The sequence below is a fragment of the Molothrus ater genome, chromosome 5, assembly GCF_012460135.2.
Source record: "Molothrus ater isolate BHLD 08-10-18 breed brown headed cowbird chromosome 5, BPBGC_Mater_1.1, whole genome shotgun sequence".
NCBI lineage: Eukaryota > Metazoa > Chordata > Aves > Passeriformes > Icteridae > Molothrus > Molothrus ater.
Window position 1 is genome coordinate 44,484,130 of NC_050482.2, and position 11,453 is coordinate 44,495,582.

Here is an 11,453-nt window from a genome sequence, read left to right on the forward strand (position 1 = left end):
ACCTACAATGACCACAAAAGGATGCTCCAGCAGAACTAGCAGAAGAGTCCCTGAAGGTCCCAGCAATGCTTTGTGCAATGGCTGAATTTTCACACCATAGCTCTGTCAGGCATCCTCAGCCCCAAACCACCCCCCTCCAGAGACTCTCCTCCCAACTATTGCCCAGAGACCCAAGGCCCACTCCTCATGTGTTCTGAAGGTGCTGTCTCTTTCCCTCTCCTCCATCTTTCTTTTCAAACTGATTTATGGTGAAGGAGAACTCACATGAGAAAAGTCTGAAATTGCTTAACAAGCTATAAAAAAACCCCTTAGTAAGCTCAGTGATAGATACAAAAATTTCACAGCTTTTCCCTGCAGAATCATTCAGTTATTTCAAAGCTGCACTCATTTCCCAAGCACTAGTTAAGGAACATCTCTTTGTTCAGGAGAGCACTGATGCATGTGCCTACACAAGTGAATACTTTTACAACACAGCAACTTAGAAAGGCAATTTCCAGTTGTTTAGGATAAGACAATCATTTAAAACTATAGGTTTTCCCCTTGGTTTCTCTGGCAATCTTTGTACAAGAAAATTTTCTCTCTTGCCCTCCCATGTACTATAGTGATAATACATATTTACATCACTTTGTGGTGGTGTCATGAGGCTTCATTAATGCTTATAAGCACTCTAAAGATGGGAAGTCCTACAAGCTTTAAGTTCTATCAAGGCAAGGGCTTTCTAATGCACACTCAGCCATGTGGTGTGACCCCTCCTATTCCACCTCCCTCGTTAGCATCTCTAAAGCTGTTTGCCAAAATCCATCCTGTGAAGGAGCAGGACTGCTGTACAGGCCCAGGGAACTGAACCATTCAAATGAGTAAGGTTAACGGTGCTGATCTCAAGCACAGCAAAAATACTAAGAACACACACATACTTTAAAAATTCCTACAGAAGCAGGCCAAGTAAGAGAATGTGCTTATGAAATCAAAATGGACCCCAGAAGCAAGAAACAAGTGAACTCACTGGGGAAAGTATTACTTTTTCTTCATTTGATTCAATGCCATGACTCCCTCTGATTCAGTGATTTGTGTCTTCCATTTCTAAATTGTATTCTATCTAAATATAGTTATCACAGAGAACAGAAAACCCAGCCTGAACACCTGAGCACTTGTTACAGGCAGGCTATTCTGGAGGTGGTGGATCAGCACACCAGAACCAGCATTCAAAAACCACCTCCAGTGTGCTCAGCATTGCTGAGAATAATGACAGCAGCACTTGGTTCATCAGGCAGCTCCTTTTCCTCTCCCCTGTCCCACCTCACCCATGAAACCTGGTCCACATACAGTCCCTGGAGCTGGAAACAGGAGCTCTCTGGTTGACTTTTTAGGCACAGATAGTCTTTTTTTCATCTGTCCCCACAGTGCCACAGTCTGACAGTGATCCCACATTCTCATCCACATTCACTGACGAACCACAAGTGGGAAACCAGAGCAGGCAGGGAAGGTTCCAATAAACTCGAGCCACCAGCTCTCGAGGACACATGAAGTGAGGCACAGCTACCCCCCACCCAAACAGTTGTGGGTTTGTCCCCCGGGATCTACTCTGGCTCCACCAGCTGTGCACCAAGGGGGCACAAGCACCCTCTGCAAGTGCTAACAACCTGGGTTATTCTTACAGCAGCATTCTTATAGCACTGTTTCCCATGCCCAGCTTGTCAAAGCACCAGCTTGCCCTCTCTTGACAGCAGTTCTAAAACTGTATACCCATCCCTGAGAGGCTCTAGCCGAAGAATGTCATAGGGGATCCATAATTCAACATCAAGCAGTGCAAAAGCAGGTCAGGACACATGCTGGCACTGCCTCAAGCCCACCTGGGGTCAGGGTGACAGCAATGTCAGGGACAAGGTTCAACCTAACTGCAGGAGTCCTGGGCAGCTGCTCTCCCTCTGTGCATGGGTCAGCAGCAGGAGTTGCACTTCTGTGCTCCCTGCCTTGCACTGCTGGATAACGGGGCCCAGGGAAAAAAGGGATTTTAGGCAGCAATGAGGAATTCCTAAGCTTTTAAGAGCTGGCAAAGAGAATATGGCCACTTTTAAGTCTGAATGCTAGTTTGCCACAGGAGAATTTATATGATTTCTGCAATTCTAGGAAACTTTTCTTTAATGAAAACATTCTGTCACCACCTGTCAGGAATAAATTTAGGCAAAGAAAACAAGACAATATTGAACTAGAAGGCAGGATCTTGCAAAACATGAGAGCTGATTCATTTCTTCCCATTCCTCCCCCCCATCCTACTCCAGGCACCATGCCGAGAGAATACATTAACTTAACTTGCCTGAGGATTTACATTAGATTACTATCCATTACCAGGGACTTCAGATTCCTTTATTCTCCACCAATGCTGTATTGTTGTAAGAGAGTAGTGAATAAAAGTAACTTCAGCTTTTTTTTGAGTTATTCAGTTTATGTAGTCTGGCAGCAGAGGCTCCAAGTACAAAAGTCTTGACTACTCAGTCCCACTCCTAGAACTGGTACACCAGTGTATTAGGATATAAATCTGTTATTTTTGTCTCAACATGCATGAATTACCTGAGTATTATATATGTAGATACACATTCTTGCTTGTTAAATCTGCACTCCTACTTTTTAGAATCTGAAAACAGTAGCTGAAACAAGTCACCTGTTGTAGGACTCAGTTTAAAACTACTCTTGGATAAAAAAACCCTCTTGAATCACACATTAAAAGAATGAATGATAAATAACTATCAGAAGACAGAGGGTTCTATTATCACCCAAGGCTAGGGATATTTTATTCTTCACGCCCTCAACTCATTCTACACAGTTTCTGCAATGACAGCACTCAGGATTGCAGCCTAGAAAGCTCTCTGGCTACACTTTTCCCCAGTAATTTAAAAAATTGAAATTTATTCATGTAATATAACACTTATCACCCTTCAGAAGGACCCTTTCCCTGCTCCTTTCTCTCATTCATTTATTCTCGTGCTCAGCTGCCTCCTGTGCAGGTGTTCTGCAAGCCACAAAAGCACAGTTTGCCCAGACAAGTAGTTGACCTGGCAGCTGCGAGTGGCGCTGAAAGCCTTCACAACCAGCCCTGCTTTCAACATCAGAGAAGGGAACAGAAAAAAGAAAAGATCATTGAATCTAACCTTTGACTAAACATCTCCATGCCAACTTAACTGTATCACTAGTGCCACGTCCAGTCATTTGTTGAACACCTCCAGAGATGGTGACTCCACCACTTCCCTGGGCAGTCCATTCCAATATTTGACAACATTTTCAATGAAGAAATTCTTCACAATATCCAACCTGAACCTGCTCTGGTGCAGCTTGAGGCTCTGTCTTCTTGTCCTGTTGCTGGCTGCCTGGGAGAAGAGGCTGACCCCCACCTGGCTACAGGCTCCTTTAGATGCTTGTAGGGAGTGATGAGGTTCCCTCTGAGCCTCCTTTTCTCCAGGCCCAACATCCCAGCTCCCTCAGCCACTCCTCACACTCTCACTCTCACTCTCCTGACCTTTCACCAGCTCTGCTGCCTTCGCTGGGCACTTCAGCCCCTTGCAGTGAGGGGCCCAGAACTGGACACAGGATTTGAAGTGTGCCCTCACCAATGCTCAGTACAGAGGGACAATCACTGCCCTGGGCCTGCTGGCCACACTATTTGTGAAACAGGCTCTAAGTCTCAGGAAGATCCAAACAGACTGAATCTCAGTGGTAAAAAAGCAATGGAAAGGATATCTCTTTGGGCTTAAACATAAAAAGCAAGCAAAAGGATTTTAAAAATCCCCTTTATTTTGAGCAAATCAATATTTATTATACATCCATTCACACTCATTAACTCAAGTAGGCCAGTACCTAAGGTTTGCCACCAGGGGATACATCCTTTTTAAACAGTTAATGGAGTTTTAATTAATTGTGTTACCTGAAAGTACATCTTGACAAAAAGTAAGATAATTGAAATGCATTAAAAAGTGTGTTTATTCATCTGTCCAGAAATAAGCTGGAAAAGACAATGAGAACACGAAACAAAATGTTTTTTAGAATACTTGAAAAGAATGGAGAACTACTAGGAGACTTGCAAATTAGTCTACTGCTACGAATAATTGTATGCTAGCAAATGCCAAAACGAACAATAATAAAACAAACCAACCGCAACCACAACAGCAAGAAAACCTCAAACCCAAAAAAACTAACTAATTTACAAATAAGAAGATAAAAAGTAGAATATCTGAATCAAATTATCAAGCATTAATACTCTATTGCTGTAAGGGAAAAATTATTTCTTTTTATTCTGGAAAATATTTTGATTTCCCATAAAGAAGAATAGAGATATTTAAGCTTGCTTTTTTTTTTTTTCCTTCAAATAGAGGTTAATTTTTCATTGTAATACTAATATTTTTTCAGAATATATTTTCTGGGTTTTGTTTGGTTTTAGTTTTGGTTTTTTTTTTTAATAAAAACCTAATTTTCTATTTCAAAACAGTTTTGATAAGAATAATATGGGCTAGTGAAGCATTTTCTTTTATGATGGTTTCTGGCATTCAAGGTCAAGTTCAACTACATTAAATACAATGGCTTAAGACCAATTGCTCAGAAGCAGGAAAACAGTGACCAGAGAGCCAGTGTCCTGATTTTAAAAGTCCTGAAGCCTCATGAGATCTGTCAAGATATGCACAGATGTTGGAGCAGGGCAGAAAAGGGGAACTTTAGCCATTTTTAACCTTACAACTGGAGACTATAAAAGCCTTTTGGAAGTTTTACTTACTCTTCAATCTGTTCGTCTCTCCCCTTTTTTCCCCATGCCTGCCTATTTTTTTCATATATGTTTCTTAAAGTTAAGATTTAATTGTTTTTTCAGTAGGACAGTATTTCAGCAGTGGAGAACATATAGAGGAAAAGATGTTAACTGGTCCTTCTCTGTGTCTTTTGTGCTAGAAAGTGCTTTGTCTTCACGTCAGAACAAGAGGAAATAGAAATGTTCAGCCTGGCACAGGCAAGCTTTCGACGAACGTGCAACCAGCCATCGTGACCTACTCCTGCCCTGAAGGGCCATCTTGAACAAAAGAAATGACTTTAATCAAATCTTTCTGGGTTTAGTTCACTGAAGTCAACCTGTTGAAGACATCTTGGCCTTCCTCCATTTCTTTTCTCACAACTGCAATCTCAAATTATGCACATATTCTGTGAGACAACATAGACTCATAAAACTTTTCTCAGGTGACATGCTTAATCAAGGGTATGACTAACAGGTTCAATATCTCACAAGCAAGCTCAGCAGAAAACAAAGCTCAGTTCTGTGTTGCTAGATGGTAAGGAACATAGTGGTTCATATTAAATCCATGCCAGTATCTTGGCTGGAACAGTGGCCAACAGTGGATATCTTGGGAAGACTCCCATGACTAGAATAACCATGGAATGCTGCTCCCCAGAATACTTCCCAGCTGCTGCAGATCTGCAGGTCAAGAGGACTTTCAGCCAGCAGTGTTCACTTTATCCTCAGGGGCATATTCTGTGTGAATTTGAACCCATGGAAACTCATGCTCCCCCCAACACCCAGTGGTCAGGAATCTCACAGGTAAATGCAGAGCCCATTCCTCTGCTTTGAACAAGAGGGGCCTGATGGTTTCATTTGATGGCCCCAGTTCTTTTGCTGACACAGACTGAACAATCAGTCACTTTCTATTCTTTCTCCCCATGTCAATTATACCTTGCTCTCCTCTCTGCTTATCAACAGAGGTGGCAGATAAAAATATAAGACAGTTGAAAGCACATCAGCCATTTACATGCCATTTCAGAAAGTGAACCCAGGGACTTTGATACATAAACCCCATTGACTTTCCATTACATTTTGTTTCCTTATCGCCCACTCTTAAAGAAATTTACTGTAGAATCTTAAGAAAATAAATCTTAGGGCAGGTTTTAAGTAGATGGTAGATATATCTGAGATATCCCATTGACATTTCTTTATACCACAATAAAGTACTTTCAACTTAAGACCTTGAAAACTGCAGAAAAATTCACCCTATCTTTTAAACATCCTATTTTATATTGCTGAGTAGAAATAAATATCCTTCCATCATCTAGTGTCTGCCACAGCAAACACCACTGCTGAGCCTGAAGTCTCAGCCTCATTGCCTAGGTCCCCTTTATATCCTTGCCACTTTCTTCAAGCACTGGAAAATGTTGACCCCATTTTTATCTGGTTTTGCATCATAGACACTGCTGGAAGAGATGAATCCTGCTGCTAATCAGTTGAATCACAATAAAAAACCACAGCAGAAGCAGTGATGGGAAAGATGAACTCCTTAGCAAAGAGGAGCTCGAGGTAAAGGAAATCCTCTCTAGTCCTTCGAAACTGATATTGATCTCCCACTGAAATCCTCACGCACATCATGAGATCTTTAGGCACTTAAACACCTGCAGGCACCTCAATTTACTGCAAATTCACCAAAATCCACTTAGACTCATGCCAAGCATGCCCAACTGTAGAAGAAATCTCTGTCTGTCTGTCTGTCTGTCTGTCCTGCTTCTCCCGAAGGGAGAGTCCCCTGTTTGAGCTGCCACTGTGCTGTGTTTGGAGCCAGGATTTATTCAGTGCTCCCTTGTGCCAGGGTGGCCTGTGCCTTAGCCAGTTAAATTGACTGCATGTTAACTCAGCTAAATCTAATGCTTAAGTAAGTTATCTGTTGTCATGGATTTAACTGCTAACACATTTCATATTCCCTGAGGGTAGTCAAAATAGTAGAGCCTCTAAAATAGCTGAAAAGGAAAATCTCTGTATTACCTCAACCCTGAAATTTAGTCTTTGACTGACAGTATTACATACTATTTGAAGGCAATTTCTGAGCAGATAAATATTACAAAAGGGCAAGTTTCTTTCCCAGCAGAGCCACAGTGCCATGCTCCCCCATTAGCACAAATTGTTCCAGTTTTTGCCCAACAAATTGTAAAGACCAGACAATGACAACTTGCTAAAAATAAAGCTTTCATTCTGCTAAAATGCCTGCTGAAGAAATTTTATAGCAAGCACTGTTCTGTGGCAAGGTATATTTGTCCCTCCTCACTACATTATGAATTAAACAGAACATTAAACAGGCTCAGACTGTTTCCTTTCCCTCCCCATAAGTAGAAAGAGTAGTTACAGATTATTGAGTATCAGAGACCAAACCCACCTAAGAGTATTAAATGAGAACTAATAAAAACAGAAGTAGCACACAATTTCATCTTCATTACAGACTTTGTTTAGCCCATCCTGAATTTTCAGTATATTCTGCTCATACTAATTTCTCCTTTTTGTTGTTCCTAAGTACTAATTTCTTGGTGATGTATTTGATTTTCATTAATTTCCAAGTGTAGGCACATCTTTCCTGAAGAAATAACACTGGCAGTATTTGACATGTGAATTTGTTTACCCTAGTGAAAATGAACAAGAGAGATAATATAAGCAGACATAAGTGAGAATCTACATGTAATATGTACTTCAGTGATCTGGTGACAGACTGCTGGACTGAATAAATTAACTCCTAATATGGTCCATTAAGACAGGTAGGTCATCTGGCAAGAGAAACTGAGAGGAACAAATCCAAAGAGACAAGATTGTTGAGGTCTGGAGAACTGGCTTTCCATCTGTTACCTGGAAATGTAGTCTGTCCTCTCTGTCACCACATTCCTGCAATATCTAACAGACAGCTTATCTCCATTAACTACAATGCCAGTCTACCCTATTTGAATGACCAGGAAGGAGGAGGTACACAAAACCAGGAAAACAACATCAGGGATTTTCCTCCTGCTTATATATGCATTAGCATTTTCTTACTAATAAGAAACTAAGTGAAAAGAGGGGCATATGGAAGAAAAAGAATCAGACCTTTCATGTGGAATGAAATCAAATAGACCAGCCTCAGCTGACATTATTTACACAGGGAGCTGCAGCACATACGTATTACACAACACGGTTCACAAGCAAGAAAGTACTTGGATGTGTCTGTGCTATCTATGTCATTTCTAACTATTTTGAACAGCTTGAAGAGCAAGAGAAGCAGTGGTGCCCAGGATGATCTGTACTCACAGCTATCACGTTTCTGAAGTCTGAAAAGAGAGTGTAGAGACAAGGAAAGGGGAGGACTCTGTCTGGAACGATCGAACTCCTATAAAGCATCTCAAATATAGTGTCAGGGTAATTAGTAATCAATAACCTCACTAGTACTCCAAGGATTTTAGAAAGTACTCCCTCTGTGAAGAGCAAGTTGGACACAAGTAGCTGGAGGAGCCAGAAGGGGTGGTAAGCAGAGGCAGGGACTTGGTGAGAACTGTTGAGCTAAGCTCCAGGCCCAGCAGAGAATGTTGAAAGCAGCAGGCTAGCAGAGCAGAGCATTGCTACTGCCCATCCTTCCCTGTCCATGGTGCTCTCTGCGCCACACTGCACAGCCCCGACGCAAACAGTGCTGGATTTCACTTAGCCTGGACTGCTCTGCTGTCCTCCACAACTCTGGCAGGGACCTGAGGAACACATGGAGGGCTCTCTGCCTCAGAGGTCCTTCTGGACCCAGGAGCAAAAGTGCCCAGGGTGCTGCACAGCGCATGCTGTGTCACTCCTGAAGCCCCAGCAGCGCCGGCCTCTGCACAGCACAGCCTCTGTCAGCAGCGCCTGGGGTCTCCATCCCACTCCAGTGACTGAGCACAGGGAGCAGCAGGCTCCTCAGTGAGATCAGCTCACCTGGGAGCCAAGGGCTCAGCCTAGGGAAAGCCCACCCCAGCCACACAACTGGAGAGCAGCTCCCCAGAGGCACCAACATTTCACTGATTCCACCCATCTTCACAGAGCCATTTTCTCTGCATTACACTTGAAATTCAGTACATCTCAAACAAAAAGGGAAATTCACTACATCTCAAACAGAAAGGGAAAGGACATTATTTCATGTCTCCAGCCACAAACCCCAGGTTTTTGTTACATTAATGGGGCACCCAAACAACTCTTTTACTTATTGCTCCTTTATGAGCACAGATGGCCTTGGAAAACATGAACCAAATGGAAAGTGTAGATTTAACACAAAGTTTTTGACCCATACTAAATCCTATGCAAGAGCATGAGCTTTGCAACTCAGTGGCCCAGCTTTATTTATTTATTTATTTATTTACTTACTTTTGAAGCAATCACTGAAACATTAACTGTATTTAGGGACAGGAAAACAGAGGGGTCTCAAATGTTAGGCTTCCTCTTGCTGGCCACAAAACCACATGATGGGGGAAAAAATAGAAAACCAAAGGTTCCCTTTCTGACAGATATAAAAGCAAAAAAAGGGGATGTTAAGATGGAAATTGTAGAAAATCCTCTGGAATAGCAGAGAATAAAGAGGAGACAAAGCCGTCAACACTGAAGTTTCATTCTCCATCCTAGAGAGCTATGACATGAAATTAATTTCACTGTTGGTTCCCCACACTGACTACTGTTTTTCCAAGACATGCTAAGGACTATGAACTCAGTGAGGAAGGTTGCCCAATGGGATGCCTAAAGTAGAATCAGAGCACTCCCAATTCAAAGTGAGAGCTGCAATTTCTTTTTACTTCTTGCTCCATTTGTCTTAAAGGAGATTTACTTTCTCAGATGATTTGTTATGCAGCCTTCATTAGCGCTAAGGTGTTGCCTAAAAATTAGGAAGTACAAATTTTATCACTTTAAGCTAAAGTTAGCTTAGTTTAACATCTCTTGGCAGTGCTCTAGTTGTGTACAGCAGAGGAATTTAGCACAAGTGGCTCATAATTCACATGGAGGTCAGTCTGTGATGGACAGCTCATAAACATGCAGCACACAACAGGATGACAGCATAAACCAACCCTCAAAGCCCAATTCAGCCCTTGAGCAGCCACAGAAAAAGGTAAGAAAAAGAAACAAAGCTCAAATACCTTGTATCCACAATTCCCAAGGTAATTTTGCCCTTTGATAAATCCTTAATATGAAATCTTGACCACCATCTCTGCATTTCCTCTCCTTATAGCAAAGGACTATGATGGGCAGTGGAAGAAGATAAAATTCAAATAAAGCATTTGTTCCACATTATTCACTATGAAAGGGTAGAATTATTCAGCTTTCTCTTAACCAGCTTGTCCAAACCATATAACAAACACACAATAACTAACACTAAGTGTAAAATACTGCTATTTGTAAAAGGGATTAGCAATATCAGGCTTAGGGAGTCCAGCTAAGCTGAGGGTTCTTCCCAAAACAAAGAGAAATCATCTTGCTTATCTGTGTTCCCCTGGCTCCGCCAAACCAAGCACAGCCTTTGCAACCTGGATCTGTTGCTGAGCACAGCTGAAGAGGACCCCAGGCTTCAACCACCTCATTCACCAGGAAGTGATGGAAGAGATTTCCTATGTCTTTTAACATACATTTTGAGAGATGTCTTACTACTCCAGCTGTCTGAGCTAGGGCACACTTAGGCTAATGGGCCTAAGGATGTAACAACAAAATTTGGAAAGATCACACAAAATGGGAGCAAGACAGAAACAACAGCAGGACAAAAACCTGAGCAGTTGCGTGATTCACTCTTTTGATAACGTGCCTTCTACACTGGCACTATCCTGCTACAGCCTGTTTCAGGATGCAGCCCAAGTCTACCTGGAAGGGAAGCTTCCCTTTTTGGAAGGAGCAATGAAAACTGTGATTGGAGCCAGATGTCAGGGAAAGGATCCCTACGGACTTTAATAGCCTTTGGGTTCAGTTCCGAAGTGGGGTCTGGTTGGGTAGCACGCTCTCCTCGGCTAAGAGCTTCGGGTTATTTTTCTACACCTTTTAGCAGTGCCTTGGACAGTCATGAGAGCCTTGCGTTCGCCTGCACCCAGCACCGCCAGAGCCGCTGCCTAGTGTGGATGCAGAGCTGTTCCCTTCGCCCAAGTCTATCCGCGCCCGAGATCTCGCAGCCAAGGATCCTCTGCGGCCGTGCAGGGAACAATAGCGGCAGGGGAAGCCCCCTGCCGCCCGCCCCGCACGACCGCCGCTCCCGCCCGCAGCCCCGGGCGCCTCCGGCCGCTCGGCGCTCGCCCCGCGCCGCCGCAGCCGCGTTCCAGCCAGCGGCGGCGGCCTGCGGGGAGACCCCGCTCCCCGGCTCTCCGCCGCCGCCGGCAGCCATGGCAACTCCGGCCGGAGCACGGCCCGCCCGGGGAGGCAAAGTTTGCCCGCACCTGGGACCGCGCCCCTCGCACCGCGCCCGCGGCTCCGCGCCCCGCCCGCCCTCACGGGCGCAACTGCCCCGCGGGGCCGCCCGGCGCCACGGCGCCACCTGGCGGGGCCCCGACGGACCCGCCGCTGCCCCCGCTCCCATCCCCGCCCGTCCCCGCCCGAGTCGGCGCCCGGAGCCGGACGGCGGGCGCGGTGCTTACCTTGCGCAGCATGCTGGGCGGGCAGCGCCGGGGGCTCCCCGCCGCGGCGCCGCGCTCTCCCGCCCCTCACGGCGCGGCGG

At 44.3% G+C, this 11,453-nt stretch overlaps 1 protein-coding gene across 1 annotated transcript in view; it reads right to left on the bottom strand.

Annotated features, from left to right (window-relative positions):
• Positions 1-11,453, bottom strand: part of TMCC3 (transmembrane and coiled-coil domain family 3) — a 133,077-nt gene extending 121,624 nt beyond the window's left edge. Inside the window, exon 1 of the mRNA XM_036401315.2 lies at positions 11,374-11,453. Within this exon, the coding sequence (XP_036257208.1) occupies positions 11,374-11,385 (12 nt within the window). The 5' untranslated portion in view covers positions 11,386-11,453. The remainder of the gene's footprint in view (positions 1-11,373) is intronic.